The sequence below is a fragment of the Ostrea edulis genome, chromosome 4 (assembly GCF_947568905.1).
Source record: "Ostrea edulis chromosome 4, xbOstEdul1.1, whole genome shotgun sequence".
NCBI lineage: Eukaryota > Metazoa > Mollusca > Bivalvia > Ostreida > Ostreidae > Ostrea > Ostrea edulis.
In genome coordinates, this window is record NC_079167.1 from 38067101 (window position 1) to 38088201 (window position 21101).

The 21101-nt window shown below is 36.3% G+C and overlaps 1 protein-coding gene and 1 long non-coding RNA gene across 2 annotated transcripts; one reads left to right on the top strand and one right to left on the bottom strand.

Annotated features, from left to right (window-relative positions):
• Window positions 1–8471: 8471 nt before the first annotated feature.
• On the bottom strand, window positions 8472–16034 carry LOC125671407 (uncharacterized). Its single transcript, XM_048907144.2, has 3 exons — window positions 15857–16034; window positions 13802–13907; window positions 8472–11510 (listed from the first exon to the last, which is right to left on the bottom strand). Exon 3 carries the CDS (start codon window positions 11070–11072, stop codon window positions 8916–8918), a length of 2157 nt encoding a protein of 718 aa, XP_048763101.2. The 5' UTR covers window positions 11073–11510; window positions 13802–13907; window positions 15857–16034; the 3' UTR covers window positions 8472–8915.
• On the top strand, window positions 14493–18739 carry LOC125671408 (uncharacterized). The gene is made up of 2 exons (XR_007368644.2): window positions 14493–15677; window positions 15865–18739. It is a non-coding gene; the product is annotated as an uncharacterized LOC125671408 (long non-coding RNA).
• The last annotated feature ends 2362 nt before the right edge of the window (window positions 18740–21101 follow it).

Sequence of the window (21101 nt, forward strand, 5' to 3'; positions counted from 1 at the left end):
GTAGCAATATTCCATCATCACCTGCATATGGTGTTTTATCTCTCAACTGATTCGATACGCAAGAACTTGTTCTGAATATGATCAGTTTTTAAATCCAGACATGCTACTGACATACATACTAATATTTCAACTGTCTCATTTATAGTCAGCATTTTGCGAATTCTATGGTCGTTATAATGATTTAGTTTGCCAATACGACCTATCTTTGGGTCAAGTGCTGTCTGGCATGTTTCATACCGATTATTAGGCCATGCATGGCACACTGATTTTGACTACGGATTACTCCGTTTACCTGATCAAGACATAGGGCTCACGGCGGGTGTGACCGGTCGACAGGAGATGCTTACTACTCCTAGACACCTGATCCCACCTCTGGTATATCCAAGAGTCTGTGTTTGCCCAACTATCTATTTTGTATTGCCTATGGATTATGAGATTGATCACTGTTCGTTATCTTCACCTTTCATATTGATAGCTAAACATTTGATCTTCTGAATGCGAGAATGAAAAAAATAATTTAGCCTCAACTCTGTGTTATGTAAACAAAGACTCGAGTTTTTTATGTTTACGAACAAACCAGTGCTATGTTAATTTTGTACTTCAAAGCATCTCAATTTTGCACAGTCACAATTTTCATTTTTAGATGACACATTTACCTAAAGAATACTTGAAAGGTGATAGATATATTAAACTAGATCAATATCCATTTCTTTTGAAAACTTATGAAACAATAACTTACCGCAATATTTGTTTACAAAACCAAAATAAACTCTCTAAATTGAGCTTCTTTTATAATGTATAACCTTAATTTTATGTGAAACCTTTTAAACACATTAGACTCATTGAAAGTGAAAACAAAAGTTGCTGGAAAATCCCTTTAAGGCACAAACAATCACGTACCCAGAAAAAATAGAAGAGTTAGGTCTGTTGAACGTTTGATTGTATCTATTTATTTTTGTTACATGTTGACCTTCATTTTCTATGATTCTTTGTAGGTTGGGTCAGGTTCCCTCTCGTCTTCTGTTTTTAGTTACTCTGTTCTTCGCCTGATCTCCTTTCATCTTCGTTCTTCCATATTTCACTGTTCTGTGTTTGGTCTCCTTTGGCGTTCCTATTTTCCTATTTCATTGTTCTGTTTGTTCTGTGTTTGGTCTCCTTTGACGTTCCCATTTTCCTATTCCATTGTTCTGTTTGTTCTGTGTTTGGTCTCCTTTGACGTTCCTATTCCATTGTTCTGTTTGTTCTGTGTTTGGTCTCCTTTGACGTTCCTATTTTCCTATTCTATTGTTCCGTTTCTTCTGTGTTTGGTCTCCTTTGGTTTTCCTATTTTGCTATTCCATTGTTCTGTTTCTTCTGTGTTTGGTTTCCTTTGTTTTCTGTTTGTTCTGTGTTTAGTCTCCTTTGACGTTCCTATTTTCCTGTTCCATTGTTCTGTTTGTTCTGTGTTTGGTCTCCTTTGACGTTCCTATTTTCCTATTTCATTGTTCTGTTTGTTCTGTGTTTGGTCTCACTTGATATTCACTTCATATGCACTAGCCTGCATTAGTCTTCTATTTTTCCTGTTCGTCTATTCTGTGGCACTCGTTTGCCCACCTCTTTTCCTGTTCGTCTATTCTGTGGCACTCGTTTGTCCACCTCTTTTCCTGTTTGTCTATTCTGTGGCACTCGTTTGCCCACCTCTTTTCCTGTTCGTCTATTCTGTGGCACTCGTTTGTCCACCTCTTTTCCTGTTCGTCTATTCTGTGGCACTCGTTTGTCCACCTCTTTTCCTGTTCGTCTATTCTGTGGCACTCGTTTGCCCACCTTTTTTCCTGTTCGTCTATTCTGTGGCACTCGTTTGCCCACCTCTTTTCCTGTTCTTCTGTTCTGTGGCACTCGTTTGCCCACCTCTTTTCCTGTTCATCTATTCTGTGGCACTCGTTTGCCCACCTCTTTTCCTGTTCTTCTGTTCTGTGGCACTCGTTTGCCCACCTCTTTTCCTGTTCGTCTATTCTGTGGCACTCGTTTGCCCACCTCTTTTTCTGTTCTTCTGTTCTGTGGCACTCGTTTGCCCACCTCTTTTCCTGTTCGTCTATTCTGTGGCACTCGTTTGCCCACCTCTTTTTCTGTTCTTCTGTTCTGTGGCACTCGTTTGCCCACCTCTTTTTCTGTTCTTCTGTTCTGTGGCACTCGTTTGCCCACCTCTTTTTCTGTTCGTCTATTCTGTGGCACTCGTTTGTCCACCTCTTTTCCTGTTCGTCTATTCTGTGGACCTCCGTTTTACCATGTCCAGATAAATGAAATCAATCTACTGTGGATAGTTTTAACCCTCAAATTAAACAAATTGAGCAAAACTATCATTATACCAGCACTTTGATTAGAAAAATTTGAAAGGTAGCAACTAAAAATTTATTATGTAAGTATCATCTCACCTTGTAGAGGCCCTATGGCACTATATTTCAACAAATTTGCATTGTATAAAGTATGGTTGAAATTGACTCAGTGGTTCTGGAGAAGAAGTCGAAAATGTGGAAAGGTTACAGACGTACAGACGACGGACAACAGGTGATTAGAAAAGCTCACTTGAGTTTTCAGCTCAGGTGATCTACAAATGTTTTAGGAGTGCATGTTAAAAATCAAAACTTCTCCAGAATATTCTTCGTATGGGAATAAAACACGAGGACGTTACCAATCTGTCAGATTGAAAATAAATCCATCTATTGAGAAATTTTGTAAACGAATATGTATGAATCCAAATATCGACAGTACAACTGAGAGTTGCCCGCCTGGAATAGTTACGATTATATCGATAACACAATCGGAACTCCTCGAATGTCTCGCGCACTCGACATAGATCTCGGATGTAATACGGTGGCATCCATGAGTGAATTTGATGCATTGCCAATTGGCAATGCATCAAATTCACTCATGGATGCCACCGTATTACATCCGAGATCTATGTCGAGTGCGCGAGACATTCGAGGAGTTCCGATTGATCGATAACATGTTCACATCTATTAATCCACCAATGGCCTGAGAACGGGGGGGGGGGGGGGGGGGGGGGTGTTCTCTCAAAACCAAAATTCAATTGAAAAATTCCGCTTTCTCTTAAGGTAGCTCACTACACCAAAATTTTATTTAATTGCTCGTTAAGACACCTCTTTTGAAGTACAATTTCACTATTGAAAGAGGCCCGTCCGCGAAGCAAGGCTCTAAAGGTAACACGTATGTAAAAGAAAAAAGTCAAAATCAGCAAAAGAAAAAGAGATAATCTCTATATACGTTCACTGAAATTTTCGTGATCCATATGGGCGCCGCCATTTATTTTTTCATTACCTGCTTCAACAGTTATTCGTGTTTTATTTTGAATGCCAATAATAGAAGACTCCGACGTGCAATTCGTAATTTAAACACTCAGTTTGATCAAAGTGAATAGTATAATTATCATTGTAACAGGTTTTAGCAAATAATTACATATAAAACCTTAATACGACTAAATAGATGAACGAGTTCATGAGTTTCATTGAATAAGAATATACGATAAAATTACGGTTACTTTTTTACCGTTTTTAATTTATTGGTTAATTTTGTTTAGTTTTAACGGCCTTTTTTTTAATTGCATACGGAATGTATTATTGTTGTTTATAATTGTTTGCTTTGGAAAAGAGAAAAAAAAGTCGAGGCTAAATGTGACGTCACAATGCACAGTTTACGTCGCGTCGCCTTACGTTTTATTTCCCGCGTTCAATGAATAGGCGGATCCTGTAAAACTGTTGTCCCCATATAAACCCCTTTAATATTGAGATGTTACTGGGTGTTTAGCGCAAGGAAAATTTCATTAAAAATATATTTTTTTAAATGAATCATAATCTACCGTACTTAACGGAATTATGATTACCACTTGGGACACTCTTAATGACCATTACACGCTTCACTCGGTCCAACGGTCACACCGTATACATATTACTCATCTTTTTTCAGCTGAAGAAGAGCAAATCACATGACTCATATGTGTAATCATTGGAGCGAGCTCATCGCGTCGCTTCGCGACGCGAGCTTCGCTCGCTATCAATTTTGATTTGGATCGGTACTTTTCTCTCTCGTTTGAATGTAGTGATTATATCTGAAATTTGGTCATTTTGTTTCAATTTTAAAAAAAATAAATTTCTGATATATCTCTTTTCTAACTGACGTGTTTTTTGTTGGTTTTTTTTTTTTTTTTTTTGTTTTTTGTTTTTTGTTGGTTTTTTTGTTGTTGTTTTTTTAAAAAGATTTTATCCGTAGGTTTAAAAAATATCAACAAATAACGTTTTCAATTTTCTTAAATATTTTTTTCTAAAAAAATAGAACGTTTATATGTGAGTCTTTTAGGCATGTTTTATCAGATCTATATTCATATCATGCACCAAATCACAGCAAAATTTGGACACAATAGTACCTTATTTGCAAACAAAACACCTATTTTATCATTCCGGGAAAATTCACAAAAAATTAATATAAAATACTTGAGAGCTTGTATCACTCTTTCGATGGTGAAATCATACGTCATAAGAGGTGTTTTAACGAGTCATTAAATAAAATTTTGGTGTAATGAGCTACCTTAATTCGATGATAAGAATCATGTCTAGCGAGAGAGCGAGTTGATTCCTTAGTGAATGAGGGGTAGACAATCAACAGAGTTGTAAAATTTGAGTTCTACTCTACTATCTGTATTAAAAGTTATTGTTTAATCAAATGATGAGAGACAATTTTGATTCCTCGTACGATAAATACTTATTTGTTTAACTAACAAATTCTGAGTTGCCTAAATAGGTGTTGTTTTACAAGCACGAAATATTCTTATTTTACATTCTAAATATACTCGCATAATTGTTTTACATAGCATTCGACTGAATGAAATGGTATCTGTTGAATAAGAAATATTTTTTAAAAATTCCAATCAAAGGAAATCGGAAATTAACTCTCCATTTAGGATATAAAAGAAATGAGTGGCCAGAAAAGAATTTATTTCAGAATGGAATATGTATGGAAATGTTCCGCCGTAAACGTAACCGGAATAAATAAAGGGGGAAAATCTACTGTATGAAAGGTGAAGATAATCAATCTCATAACTCCTATAAAGGTGAAGATAACGAACAGTAATCAATCTCATAACTCCTATAAAGGTGAAGATAACGAACAGTGATCAATCTCATAACTCCTATAAGCAATACAAAATAGAGAGTTGGGCAAACACGGATCCCTGGACACACCAGAGGTGGGATCAGGTAGCTAGAAGGAGTAATAGGGTCGACCGATTACACCCGCCGTGAACCATATATCTTGATCAGGTAAACGGAGTAATCCGTAGTCAAAATCAGTGTGCCAAGAACGGTCTAACAATCGGTATGAAACACGTCAGACAGCATTTGACCCATTGAAAGGTTGTATTCAATTTGGCAAACTACATGTACATGTAGATCGTTTATCTTCACAAGTCAAGGGTTGTTGATTCGTTATCACACACTAACTCTTGACATCAGTCGCTATATAAAATTTGGGATCATGAGACCATTACGCAATCCACTATAAATAAAACATCCAGTGAAATCACTGCATCTTGTTATGGTGTACATGGATACAATGATGCGATCTCATACTGCTGTATTGATAAACACGCGCAATTGTAATATTTACACCACTAATTACGTTTATTGATAGTAGATCAAGTTTGGAAACCTTTTTGCTTAAGACAATTGCTTAAACGATTGAAATAGCCACAACTGTAGGTATCAATATGTGTTTTTATTTGAATCTCTCGCTTTGCGTTGTTATAGATAGAACCACATTTTCATTGGTTCCCAATCTTTTGTGGAACCAATCAGAACGAGCCCAACTTTTATATAGTGACTGATGTTAAGGGTTAGTGCGAGGTAACGAATCAATAACCCTTGACTTGTGAAGATGGTAGATCGTTATAACGACCATTGAATTTGCGAAATGCTTACTTTAAACGTGACTGTTGAAACCCCTGCATCATCAATTTGTTTGTCAGTAGCTTGCCTCGATTTAAAAACTGACCATACGCAGAACAAACTCTTACGTATCCAATCAGCTGAGAGATATAAACACCATATACAGGTGATTGTGGAATATTGATACATAAATATGGGAAGCTGACATCATTCCGTTTGTCATAAAGTTGAGTTGTTGGTTTGTCGTTAATATTTACTTGCAATAAAATAATAAAGTATGAGGCAGAAGTACACGACTCTATGGTGTCTTTTATTTCGAGTTCACAGAGACACTTCGATATATGAATATTAATGAAAATTATTCTTGTTTTAGATAAAACGTCGTCCATATATCTAAATGTCGAATGAAAGACCACAGCAAAAGATTTGACTTCTCACGTAGAAATTTTTAAATAAATTTTGAATAAATTCTCCTTCATGAGAATATAAAAACAGGTCAACTAACAAAGGAGCACAATTCGTGCCCATGGGAATTCCAACAGACAGTTGGAAGACCTGATCACCAAAGACTACGAAGATATTGTTGATGAGGAACTGCAGCATATTCTTTATTTCAACTTCAGAGCACTTGTCCGTGGAATCGGAGTGGTGTTTAACAAAGTTTTTGGATGACTCATCACTACATATGAATATTTCCGTTTTCAATTTTTGTTGAAGAAGCAATTGTCTAGGATGTCAGAAAGTCTAGTCTTTAATTTATCGTGAGGAATGGTCGTGTAAAGTGTTGAAAAGTCATACGTTTTGAAGTTGTTGATTTGTTAGTATGTTTTCGAGGTGGTCATCTGGCTATAAAAGGGGGAAATCCATCTATATGTATATATCCACATTTCTGTGGGGGAAGATCTACTATATAGCCATTTTTTTCAGCGGGGGATGGCTAGGGGGAAAGGCTACCATACAACACCGGTATTTGTTGGACTTTTGTCGTCTTCTGTAAAACGATACCGCTAGTACATGTCTTTCATTGCACTAGCGGGTACCGAAGAAATCGAGATTGATTGTGCTTTAAATTTTCTTTGTGTTGTGTACGGTTAGGTAGATCATTAAGTTAAATCACATCCACAAATGTAAAAATTTGATTTGATGTACCTGGATTTCAAAGTTTAGTATTACAATCAATCGTTCTGTAACTGCTGTGTACAACCTCATTTCTTTTTTTTTTGCACTTTAAGTGACGTAAGCGAATACTTAGCAACCCTCACTGATATTATCTTAAATCCGTGATTGATTACTAATATGTCAAATAAAAGTTATCAATTCAATGGTATCAAAAACACACGCCCATCTTAAGAAATTATATATGAATAATTTTACAATAATACATAATACAAAACATTAATTTTTTTTCTGAATTGTCATCAAATATTAAAGCTGTTTTTCTACATTTAGGAGACTATAAAAATTTAAACAAAACGAAAATCTCGTATTCCTGACGGGAGACACAATTTAAATGTCAAAACTGAGAAGTCTGCAGGCAGATAACAATCTGTATGGTTTGTGTACATTGTAATAAAACAAGACCGGGACATTTTTATCCATCTATGTCAAAGGTCTACTAGTCAACCTATATAGAGAAATATTATAATTCAAGTCACGTGCCTCAAAATCATACTAACTTTTACAGGGACATATCACTGCAGCCGGTCAATTTCACCGACAGACAATGCGAAATTGTTTTTTAAAAAACACACTGTCTTTACAATACGGTATCAGTATCATAATACCCATTATTATATGCAGGTTGTATGTTGAATGGGGGGGGGGGGGGGGGGGGGCATCACTGCATTGAAAACAGCTTCATTAAGTTACAACCTTCATTGCTGTCGGAGCATAGTCATACCTATCTCATGTAACTTGTAAAATGTAATTGAGTTAAACAAGGGATAGAAAAGCGAGCAATACAACTTGTAATGAATACATAATGCACTTGTTGCGCCCTCTTTTGTGTTTGCAACATTGCTGTATCCTCTACGCTCCGTGAACTACAGCGGAGTGAAAAGATTCTCCTTCGATAACTTCTAGGTAACAATAGTGATGCAATACGAGATTTTTTCCTTATTTTATCACTTTGTGTTATCAATCCAAGCACCTCCAACACAATGGGAATTTCAGTACTCTGATTTCTTATTCTAGCTTTGATTTTTACAGTGCCTGCCGCCTCTATATACAGATTATAAATCAGTTTGTTCACCTATACACTTTCTGAAAGTGTAGAAGAGCGACCGATCACTGATTGCCTAACGTAGTCAGAACGTGACAATGCAAGCACTAAGTGTGTTGACAAAGTGGTGGGGAGTCCTCAGCATACACAACTTGGATTCTAGATCACACTGGAGGCTAAATATTGACTTCGACCCCTGCCAACTAGATTACATTCAGTTCAAGCACTCGTACCATTATGTCAATACTGAAAGTCAAATCATCTGTTATGTCAAAGAAATCCATCCTTATTAAAATAAGAATTAAATACACAAAGAATTGCTATGTCCATTTTCATGCTCTATCATGAAATGGAAGTAACTGATTTATTCTATATCAGATTACCATACAATGTATCGAGTGACTCTTTCATGCTATGTAAAACATTTGGAGAAGGAAATCATTTTCTCAACAGACAGAAACAAATCTCCAGGTTAAAAGTATTCCTGTGCATCGCTCAAGTGTTTAACGACTTTTCTCAAATATTGATTAAAGTATGCGGTGCATTGTTCCTAGATCAAATATCTTAAAGTGTAAGGTGCATGTATACGTGTATGTGCAAATCTTTCATTCAAACACATGCGTTTAAACACTCCAACTTTTGGAGCACAGATATATGTATTTTCAAACTATTTCATCATCCTTTATTGGTGTTTATCAATGCTCATTATTAAATCTTCAAATCATGAAATTTGGCACAATGGATTTTTTTTCCAGAAACGGTCAGACAACCGACTCCTGGACTACGTCAGGTGGACCGATGGAGTCATCGTTCCAGACCAGAAACGCTTTCTTCTCGTTTTGTGGGATATTTCTCGTCTGTGAGGTATGAGGTAACTCCAGATTGACCTGGTCTGCAGCGACATCCACATGGTTTACATATAAATGATCATGTGGATTGTCTGCATCTAGACTATGATGTGCATATCTGTTTTTTCTTTTGTATATATGTTGTCTTTGCTCATGCACAGAACTGCTTCTTCTGAATATTTCAGTTTTATGCTGTTCTGTTTCCATACTATGCACACTACGTGATGTATCGGGACTCCCTGCATCAAAGTCAGGAAGGGTTGTTTCGTAACTAGGTTCCCATTCGTTTAAGCGACTTAACCACACATGAACACTATCAGAGGTCTCTAACCTTTCCTTTGGTAAACTGTGTAAATTTACAAGTGTTATTGGAGTTGATGGGGGCCATGTTACTGCGCCATCGGAATCACATGACATAGAGGACCAATCAGTGGTATCTACATAATAACTGCTGTAACTGAGGTATTCCGAATAAGACGAATCGGAAGATGAATCACCCATCGTGTATTCTGCAACAGAGTTGCTCAAAATATGCTTGGGTTTGGGAGAACCAAACTCTTTGCTGCCTATTAAATCGTTGCATTCTTGCGGAAATAAAGGTATATCCAGTTTTTTTCCCATTGAGTATTTTTTTATTTGTGGCGATTTGGAAACAATGTTTGTATTTTTTACATCATTGTCTTGAAAAAATTGTTTTTGTTTTACTTGTGGAGATTTTATTTCCATTGCTAAGGATGACATCCGGGCACGCTCATTGTATTGTTCCAAATCTTTGTCTTTGTTCTTGTTTTGTTTGCTAGTTAGATTACTCAGATTCAGTGTATTTGTGTTTCTGCTGTTGCTTGAGTTCAAGTCTCCATTACTTTCAGCCACCACAAGACTCCCGTTTCCAGAACATTTACTAGACGGGCTCTTTAAGATTTCTTTCTGTCGTCTCATGGATTCGGATATGGGGGTGAATATAGACTCTATTTGAATTTCGGACGCCGTGTTACTGGAGAGGTGGTTTATATCCCGAGGTTTCCTCTTCGTTGGCTTTTTATTTGAATTTCCCAGTTTAAGATTAGTCTGTTCAAAGTCGAACACATCAGCCGATGAGAAATCATCATCTTCGTTGTTCTCTTCTATATAGCCACAGCTACATGATTTCAGGATTACACCAAATACAAAAGTGCACAACAGGACTACAACACTTGATAATTTGAAGACGTATCCTTTGCTGGAGAGTAGAATCCAAGTTGCAACCATTATGATATTTTCCACAAGAACGGCGCTGTAATACATAACTTCCGTACAACGCAACACTTTAAATTTGTTAACGATTACGTCAAACACGCAGAGAAGAGAAAGGCCGGAGATTTTCATGATTTCAAATACTGAGCATTGATTATTGCACTTAGCTTTGATTGAAAGTATTAGCGTTAAAGTTATGAAATGAAGGCCAATGGGAATACTGGTCCAATATGTTAATACAGATGACATTACCACAATAGCACCAAAACGGGACCCTAACATGAAGATCGTTCCCATCACAAGAGAAAATATTCCAAATGGTTTCTTTATACGATGATTCCGATCAAGAAACTCGTCCGATTCGAAAAGTAAGTTACCGAGGTTGAACATTGTGAACACAAACCCAGAGGAGATTGTAGAAATACAAATAACTGTCACTGATGTGGCCGAAAAATCCTCCATCGCTAACACTGTATATCCTTTTAAGAGAATGTAGGGTATTGTTTGAATTAAGGTCTGTATTGTCCTTAGCAGAACGAATTCTTTCCAGTCGTGTTCATCATACAGCATAAAAAGTTTGAGGTATCTCCACAGAATTCCGATTTGACCACAATGGAGGAGAACACAGATGAATCTTCCACACGATTTCCCGGAGAAATCCATTGTTCTGAAAACCAACACGGCGGATATAATGTTTGTAATTACGAATCCTGCGACAATAATGATGGCAACCAAGACCGACCGCCACAAGTCCTTGCCAGTCGCAGCATCGTTCACTTGCAGCGATGTTTCTACGATGTATGTCGCCATGCTCAGGAGAGAAATTACGATTCCCATATTTCCTCGCCGGAGACGGCATGTTACTGTACCATGACTTCAACTTCACAATCCTTAAAATATCAAAAATTCATTGAATCCCGTAAAGCCTCCAGAGGAAGCCTCCCTTCACTGTAAACAGTATAGTATTTCTCAATTATCTCCTATTCTATTGTTAAATTCAACTTTCATTTAAAACACATATCCAGCAAAGTGAAATCAGATAACAGCACCATTATCAATTAGCATTGGAGGTCGATCCTTTCTCTGCAGTCATACTTGATAAATACGAAGATTAGGTCTACAAACAGGTGTAGAATCTATAAAGCTTTTGTCTACAAAGTAAAAACGTGAAGATCTTTGATCCAGAGGTGCATTGCTGGTTCAGTGGTCAGTTGCTCTCATAATCATTCATATCTTCCTTGTCTTCTATGTCAATGGGAGATCCAGTTCGAAATCCTGTGAATTGAGAGAAGTCGTAAAGTGTACTCTTTAAGCCACATAACATATCTAAACAATGTCAATTTAAAGTATAAAACCATGAAATTCAATGCAAGAGTAGGCTTAAAATTCGTCCACGGTGTGCAGAGAGGTATTGAATCGAATCAGATAAAACATCTTTTCCGTTCTTTTGAAGCGTTAAATCAAAACGAGACCCGCGATCCGGGTCTATTTCCAGCGGTTTAATGACAGTTCTTCTGATGTCCACACAAAAGTATTGATATTTATGCGAGTCTATATAGTCCTAGGTATAATATTCATCAAACACAGATGGGTCACCAACTTCGTGTCCTTTGAATCACGCTTACACACATCGTTTTCGAGAATTGACTGATGTATGGACAGATATATTTGAAGTTCTGTAATACATAAAGTCTGTAATTACTTATGGTAATACTGGAAAAATCGGATATCTGTTAGCGACTTTTCGTGAACCGAAAGCCAAGATTTATGCCTATGCTGAAAGCCAATTATCACTTAATCACATCGCACTCGACTTATGTATTCTTTGCACGTCACACGACAAAACAGGTGCCCTTTCTCTCTTACCCGGGTCACCTTTGTAATTTGGAAAAGCTGTGAGGTAACTATCGCTATATTTACCTCATTTATATCTAGAATGTAATTGGGATCAAGGGAAGACTGTTAATTATCATGATATCTTCCGTTTATGTAAAATAAATCGTTATTGCTAGATCCTTCTTAGCCATTTACCTGTTTTAGAAATATATGATACAATGCGGGCTTTTTATAATTTTAAAATGATACATATTAATCATGATCTTTTACGACCTCATAGTGCGGATATCATCAGTAAATTACAAATTATATTTCAATATGTGACATTACATAGTGACAATCCTTAAGTCAATAAAATTTTCTTTTATGTGTTTGCTTAATATGTAAAAATGCAAAAGTAAAAAAAAAATTACTCTCAACTTTGTAGGATTTAATTTGTTCAGTGTCATTGAGTGAAAGGTACAGTGAAATGCCTATTAAATAGCTCAATTTAAGAGAGAAGTCGCATGACTCTTCCCTGTCGTCAAATTCGAATTACGCATTCACACAGACAGATATCATCTTAATATTGAATTTTATAAGTTTTGTAAGAATTTGAGAAGAGATCTCGAGAATCTCGAGGAGAGCTTGGGCTCTCCAGAATTTCCATTTACTAATATAATACAGGGCGTTGGTGTAGTGGCTATTTCATTGCTCTCCTACGCTAAACTGAGATGTACTTTTGATAGAATTGCAGTCAATACGGGAACACAGTACTCCTGCTTTGTTGGAGCAGGTTTCAACATCCTTTCAAAACTTATTTTCAAACTCGTAAATCATATAAAACGACCAAAAAAAATGTGCCAAGGTTTTATAGAACGAAATTACAAAATTTTCCAATAAATAAGGAAGACACATAAATTTTACATAAAAATTAAGGTTTTTTTTTACAATGAAAACTTTGCCAAATTTACTCGATCTCCCTATCAAAAAGACCCATGTAACATTACCTAGATAATTCATTCCATCATAAAATTTCCATATCAATACCAACACACTAAATGAAACACTGTCCGCAACGAACGACAAATACTAGTAAGAGTCTTTGAACCGTAGGGTCTAAACAAATTTACTTATGTGAATTAAGATTTATCGACAGTGATATTAATGCCAATAATTGCTTCTTGCTTCCCCTCTTGTTGACGGAGGATTAGTTCCTTCACGCTGTGTGTCACTAGAGTTTAATAAGTAAAAAATGTCAAAAGGAACTGGAAGCATGTGAGCTCTCCAGTCGAGTCGCGTTAAGCCCGGGTACAAGTTAGAAAGACTGTAGGCGACATTTGGTTCAATCTGTTAGGGGCCTAGAACGATTATTTACCCACGTAAGACCTGGTTCTCTGTCCATCGTAATCACTCCACAACCTGACAATACCTGTCAAACTATTTGGTCAGCAATTCCTGGGTCTCTGATTTCTATATTGTAATAATGATCATTCATTTCTAACACCTGGGAGTTACTCATGCTCTTATCCCAGATTAACAATGCATTCAATTAAAATACATACTGGGGATTATGGAATTTAAAAGATTTACTTATCAAATACATAAGAATAGGATATGTTGTATTTATTTAACCAAGTCTTCAAATCTTTTCAGTTATGAATCCAGTGGGGTTTTCTTAAGTTTGAAAGCCAATTCAAAACTTTCATTTACAAAATCATTTAGATGCATGTATTTATAATATGTCTTACCATGTTAGTTAGCCTTGCCTTCGTTGAAATTATGGAGATTTCTTTTCTTTCAACATAGGGGTGTCACAATTCCTAGCTTCTCGATCTTCACCAGTTTGAAAAGTATCTGAAAAAGGCATCAAAGACTTACTGAAGCGGGTGTCTTTTTATCACATACACTCTGAGCTTTTCGACCAAATACTAAAAAGGTATTATATCTTTCGCATAACAAAGATCATAGATTATTTCTCGTTTCAATGTGCTATTTAAACATAGTTACATTTTTTCATCTATAAGAATGAGCTTGTGCAGTCAACGAATCTACGAAGTAATCGATGATACTTGAGATTCCAAACTCTTTGTTAATAAATGAATGTATTTAAATTGTTTGAAATAATTGAATAATAGTTGCAATGTGTCTCTCCTGATTATTTTCCCACACCAACTACGAAATGAATATTTCAGAGATCTGAACAGAACTTGTATATGTTTCAGTTTGTAGCGATTTTCAGTTTTCATTAATAAAAGTAATTTTGGCGACACTTTCCATCACAAATCACGTGATCTAGCACATATCATTCAATCTAACCTATCGCTCTTTCATCCTATGAAAAAAAGATAACAAACTGCGATAATTTTTGTAATAGATTTTTTAAAACCCTAAGGTAAGCGCAGACTAATTCTGTACAAACAAATCTCTACGAGGCGCCAATAGCGGTCAATTACTAACCATTTTGCTGAAGCCCCCCTGTGTACCATGTTACATTAGACTTGTAAAATATAAAACAAATAGTGCGCTATTCTCATTGCAACTGAGGTTTTAATTCCATGTCGTAAATCAGGGGTAGGGTAGAGTTTTAAATTCCACATGAATCTTAAACAATGAAATCAATAGGTTATCAATCCCAGACTATACTTCCATCTCAGAAATAAGATCTTGAGTCGTCGGATGGCTTGTCATTCTCCATGATATACCTCGATAACGACTAGACAGTACGAATTTATCTATAATACTCTATCTCTCTTCTCTGCGGGATTCGGTCCGTGAGGATTCCCCCCAAACTGACGGAACTACTAGTATTTGATGGCCCAAGAGGGATTGTTTGTCCGGAAAACATGGATACAATGGTCGGAATTCTTCGGGCGGTTGAATAGTTTTATTTATCTGTTTACTATACGTCTTGACCTTCCTAGCCACTTCATAATCATCTGGTAACCAGGTACATAATCTTACATATAAATGAGAGATGACACAAAAAGGTTGATCCAGGGTAATTTATTGGGCGCTGGGGTATAAAGAGTTGTGATTGTGTTTCATCCCTCTCTGTTCTGCTGGTTGAACTACATTCCCCCCATTGACTGCCCTCAACCAAACAAAGAACTGTCAGACTGGTCTATTCAAATACAATTTGCAAAGATTAGAAATTAAACCTTTGTTCGAAAAATTTGTCATGTTATTGTGTTTCAACGCTAGACAAGGGCTTCATATGGCTGATCTGGGAGCTCTACAAAATTTGTTATTTGATAAATCAAACGAGTCTTCAATAATTTTGTAATTAAAAATGAGACAAATTTTTTAAATACAAGTTTGACACAATGTTGTAACCCTACTTTGCATTTTCTTTTAATCAGGGAGTTTAAATATTGAGTTATTTGGAAGATCACGAAGTGACACGAGACGGTGGGCTCCCGGAAGCCCACACAAAGACACGGAGCTTCGATCGCTCCACCAATGATAAGCCTCGTGAGCAGCAATGTCACCAACAATCAATCTTCCAAAAATTAATAAAATCATAAGGTGAACGAATAATTGTCTTTAATTTCGCTGTAATAAAACATTCCTATTCGAGGCCTTCAGCGTTCTTCAGCATGCTCACCTGTGCTTTGGCCAGCAACTGTAAGTATTCACATTGACTCTACTTCAAGTGAGATTAAAAACCGATGTATTAATATTAACATTCCGCGACATTCCACATCCTTATGCTAGTTATTTTCCCTCTTTGATATTCTATAAGATACGGATTAATGGGGTTTAGTAAATGCACATATGCTAATATACATGAAAATCTACCTTACCTTTGCAGAGATACACCTCCGTTTTACTCAGGGTCGTCTGCTGAAAATGTAACAAAAGAGGAAGGACCCCAGACTCTGCCAAAGCCACGGAACTTTATCGTTTGTATGAAAAGTGGGGCTATTAACAATGCATAAAAGTTTGGTAAAGATCGTCCATGTTGACACGCCGATTACAAATATCAACATGAAGAAACTATTGATTTTAATAATGGGGTCTGTATTACATATATCGTGTTAAATATTGCAAACACGAGCTATTGAGCGGTAACTTGTAATTTATTTTTGAACAAATCTGACTCATAAAAGAAGTTGCACGGTGTATACTATTCAAGAAGCTATAGGCCTGTGTAAGCAGATTAATATTGACCCACAGGATCAAAGGAAATCTTACAAACTTCTCGATCCGAGAGATGTTTAAACAGAATATAGCCGCTGTATGGAAAATTTGGTTGGTTTTGTTGTTTTATCGAATTATTGACGGATAAATCAAAACCGAGCCACCGACAAACCTAATATGATACTTTTTGTGTACACTTATTTACCACTGGGATAGACACCGGATCGAGAATCCGGTTTGATTCCATCCCGTCTGGCATACGGGAATTGTGTTGATCCTAACGTCTGTCACATGGAAATTCTGTTGTCGTCAGATCAATTATTAATTACGGCGTTGGGTTCCTCGACAGATGAAAAAAAATGATTTCGTAAAGTACAACAATAAATAAATTAAAATGAGATGTCATGCAAGATTTGCAGGAAGGTTTTGAATCCTTTGTTGGGAGTGATGAACATAGTTTTAATGGTCCTGCAAGTCCCGAGTCAGGATACGCTGTCCAAGAAGACTTGCATGATTATCAACGTTTGTTGGACGCTACAAGTGATTAATATTTTTCGTGAATTGGGAAACTAATTTTTTTTTTTGAAAAGTTTTAAAAGGTAGGAGACGGATAAGACATTTTTATGTTTTCTCAAAGAAATAACCAGGTCTACAAAATTGCAAGTCTCATTGCAAGTAGATGTTGAAAGTAGACTTTCATAATATGACAGGTACTTGAGAAACTAGGATACACATATGGGACTGGGAACAGATTTGTTCAAACCGCGACCATTACTCGTCTCGGGTAGAAATAACAAAAGATCAAAGAGAAAAGGGATGACACAAAATGTTTTATAGATGGAAGCTTCAACTCAAGGCATAAAATGAGAAGTCTTTGAAAGAGTTTTCTCCCAAAAGCCATTTTATTTGGTTTGCAACAAATTAAATTAATTTAATCTATAATTGTCCCCAAACAAAATCACAAAGTAGATTCCTTTCAAATACCCCCAAAATCCAGCCCAGGAACATATTATCATTCCTCACCTTGACAATTTGAATGAATGGAGAAAATTCTTAATTGAATCATCCCCACATAATAGACAAGTTTGGCCCCGGCCACTCGATAAAGTGCATTTTGGGATATCCGAGTGAGAGAAAATACGAAAGAATTAAAATTTAAATATTGACAAACTCTTACTTTCACAGAGAACGCACATTAGTCATATTTCGAGCTGATTATTCCTTGAGATAAATGAGACAGTTGTTGGATATTGTCCTCATTTATCTTCAAAGACAGAGAACAGTGATTTAAAATCGATAAAAAAAAGTGTGTGAACGGTAAAGTAAATTCAGTTCAATGTAACCTACCTACCCAACGATATTCTTTCACAAAAAACTTCATTATTTTGAGTTATGTAACAATGCAATGTGGGGCTGAATTTCTTGGTTACGTGTATTGAAGACAGCAACTCGTACATCTAGGTCGTGCCGAGTTCACCAAGGACATCGTCATTCTCATTGTATTAGGTAAAGGTATCCGTTAATTCCAATTACAGATCAAATGCTGTGACGTCATCGTTTGTTCGATTCAGAAAGAGAATTGTTGCCCGAAGCTTTATATGATATTGACGAAGTATAATACTAACCTTTTAAAATGGCGGGGAAAACACATCAATCAGGCTCTATATTGGCTTTCCTGGCACTTCAAGGGATTTCAAAAAACAAATAAATATGAACAAGATGTCAATAGGCCACAAAGCTCACCTGAATCACTACAACTCATTAGGTACATGGTTAGCTGCAGAACTTTAGCTCTCTGAAAAAATATTTTGACGGAACAGGGGTGGATCTGTAGGTATATGTTCCGTCAAAGTATTTTTTCAGAGAGCTACAGTTCTGCAGCTAGTACATGGTTTGAAGTTGATTTTAAAATATGGCTTATACGTGATATGAGGTGAGAGCGAATTTACTGGCCATTTACAAACCATATTAGGTCAACTACAAAACATGTAACGAATATACCTTAGACCGACTGCCTTCTTCTTTTTCAATTATCGATAAAACTTGCATAATTTTGAGCGATCATGTAGGACACACATTCGGCCAGTATCCTATAGTACATTTAGGGGCGGAAGTGGGTATCCAAATAAAATAGCCCGAATTTTCACTGTGCTTTACATTAAACACTAAGTCTTCTTCACTTAGTGCAGTTAGGTTTTTTAAGAGTTCTTTGCTATTTCTGTGTGTGTGTGTGTGTGTGTGTGTGTGTGTGTGAGAGAGAGAGAGAGAGAGAGAGAGAGAGAGAGAGAGAGATAATCTTACAAAAACCACACACACACTTGTAACACACCGTTGGAATAAGAGCTATTCTTTATTCATAATTCTTTATTTTCTGATATTATGTAATATAAAAGCATGTAACATATGTATGCATCAATCTTTAATTTACAGAATATGTTTTGAGAGAGAGAGAGAGAGAGAGAGAGAGAGAGAGAGAGAGAGAGAGAGAGAGAGAGTAAATATATCAAATGGTTGTTTCAGTCGAATAAAAAGTTCCATCAATTCTAGATTGTGTGAATTTTTTTTTATCATTTTTATAGGAGGTGTATTTCAAGCTCTCATGAATAGCTCTTTTTCAAGTGGCATATCGCTACTACTATATTCAATGTCTTTTCTGTACACCTCATTGTATATATGTAGTACTTTAACCACAGAAAAAGTGTGTTTTGAATATTTTTGTTTGAATCTAGAAATCCTAATTAAAAAAATCGTTAAGTAATAGATAACTGTAGATTTGTATTTTCTTCAACATATGTTTCCAAAGTATCTAAAAAGGATTGAACATTTACACATTCCCAGAAGATGTGTTCCGATGTTTCTTCTTCCAATTTACAAAACGTACATATATTCGTATCCTTCCTCTTAATTCTACGCAGGAAAGTGTTTGTAGCCAATATTCTATTAATACGTCTATATTGGAACCATTGAAGTTTGAAGGGGTTTTTCTTGTTTGTTTTTGTTTTGGTTGGTTGGTTATCTTAAAAGGTGACTTCTATATTGTTTTTCATTCACTAGCTTTCTCCAAGTCTGAATAGAGCTATTCTTACCCAGCGGTTAAATCTAGTGGCAGTTAAAAGTAAACTTGAAAACGTGTTTTTCAAACAAATATCCCTACGTAACCACGATTAACTATGACAATTTTGACCTTGACTTGATAAATGACCTTGATTAACCATACAGAAATTGTGATGACCCTTTTGAATGCCTAATAATGATTGCAACACGTCAACCAAATTACCCATGACATGCGATGTTTATGCCTATTTTTTTTTTCGGGGGGGGGGGGGGGAGGGATGGTTATAAACCCACCGGCACCTGAAGTGTGGATAGCGTGTATAGATCTAATGTACACCCCCTTCTAAACATAGAACCAATAATTCATAAAAAATATGTGATAAGTCGTTCTGAATAGCAACTTTTTACTTTCTTTGAGCTTTTGAAATGACCACTCGGGAGATATATTGCTATACATGTACATATATTAATATCTCACAAGTGGTCATTTTGAAAGCTTACAGAATGTAGGAACTGGCTGTGCAGAACGACTTACATAAAGGTAATCGGCGGGAAAATAACATATTTTCGATAAATTGTTTTTTTATTTTTTCATTGGGTAGAGAGAGAGAGGTTGGGGGGGGGGGGGGGTACGTACACAAGATCTATGGACATGACATCCACACTTCAGGTGCGGGGTGGATATACCAGGGTGATAACCATAGTACCTGTACCTGAAATTATGCAAATTTCTATAGCACCACGTGCTCCCAAGTAGGCTATGACGTTATATACCCACAGATAGTCATATTAGACCTTTAACTACGGAAATATATATTCGCACAATCTACTCGTATATATTTTATCACCAGAGGACATAATTTCTGAGTATCCTTAAAACAATGGAAGGCTGTACTTGTAATTTCTCTGCATCCATAATGTATACCTGTACAGATCAAGAAAAATATATCTCAGTAATCTCACGGGTATAGAGTAATGTACACGTGTACGAAATGTTTGTTTGGGCAGTTGTGTACATTTTTCCAAGAAAAACTTAATGATCATAAAATGATTTAAACCCATCCATCCCCAAATATAGGAGTGCGGTGAATAAGGGAGTCCACCTATCCCTCCATATTTTCCCTCTCTCTCTCTCCGTCTTCAACCCTCTACCTTTCCCCGTTTTTTTCTCTCTCCTCCCTTTTACCCTGTTCGTCATTATTAAATAATACTGTTCAAATTCCAAGAGGATTAACTCTATTAGAGCCACCAGCAAAAAATGACACCAATTCATAACGAACGTCAAGTTCACCAAACACAATGACAAATGCCCTTCAAACATAGCCAATATTTGATTTCATTAAGACAGCAAGAGCGATACTGAAGCTCGCAGCCTTTCATCCATCAATTTCCAAATAGATAAACACCGAGTTATTATGACAACTCTCTCATTTTTTGCCCCAGCAGGTCAACAACAGGTGGAACACTGGTGGCAAATCCTGACTGTAAAAACAATCCGTGATCGTCATCAATCGCAATATAACCCCGGGCCATATCGTTGTAAGCTGTCGCTTTCTGATGCATCGGAGTCGCAGCATCTCAAAAACCGCTTCACTGATCCATTGCTTATGGAGACATCTGTTTCACGGACAGACCAGCCAAGACTATAACGTGATATTAGACTAACTTTTCAATTGATCAAATACATTAAGTATTGATGTTATAATAATTAATATGCAAGTAAAGACTAGGTGTTTTTTTTAAAATAAAGTAAAAAAAAAAGTAAATATATGTGTGATTTTACCAATTCTCCTTTGAGTCCATTCATTGCTTTCTAACGAAAGTAGAATACTAATAAATAACACACTGTGTGGA

Coding starts and splice junctions, on each gene's coding strand:
- LOC125671407 (XM_048907144.2), bottom strand. CDS start 11,072: ATGGGAATCGTAATTTCTCTCCTGAGCATGGCGACATACATCGTAGAA.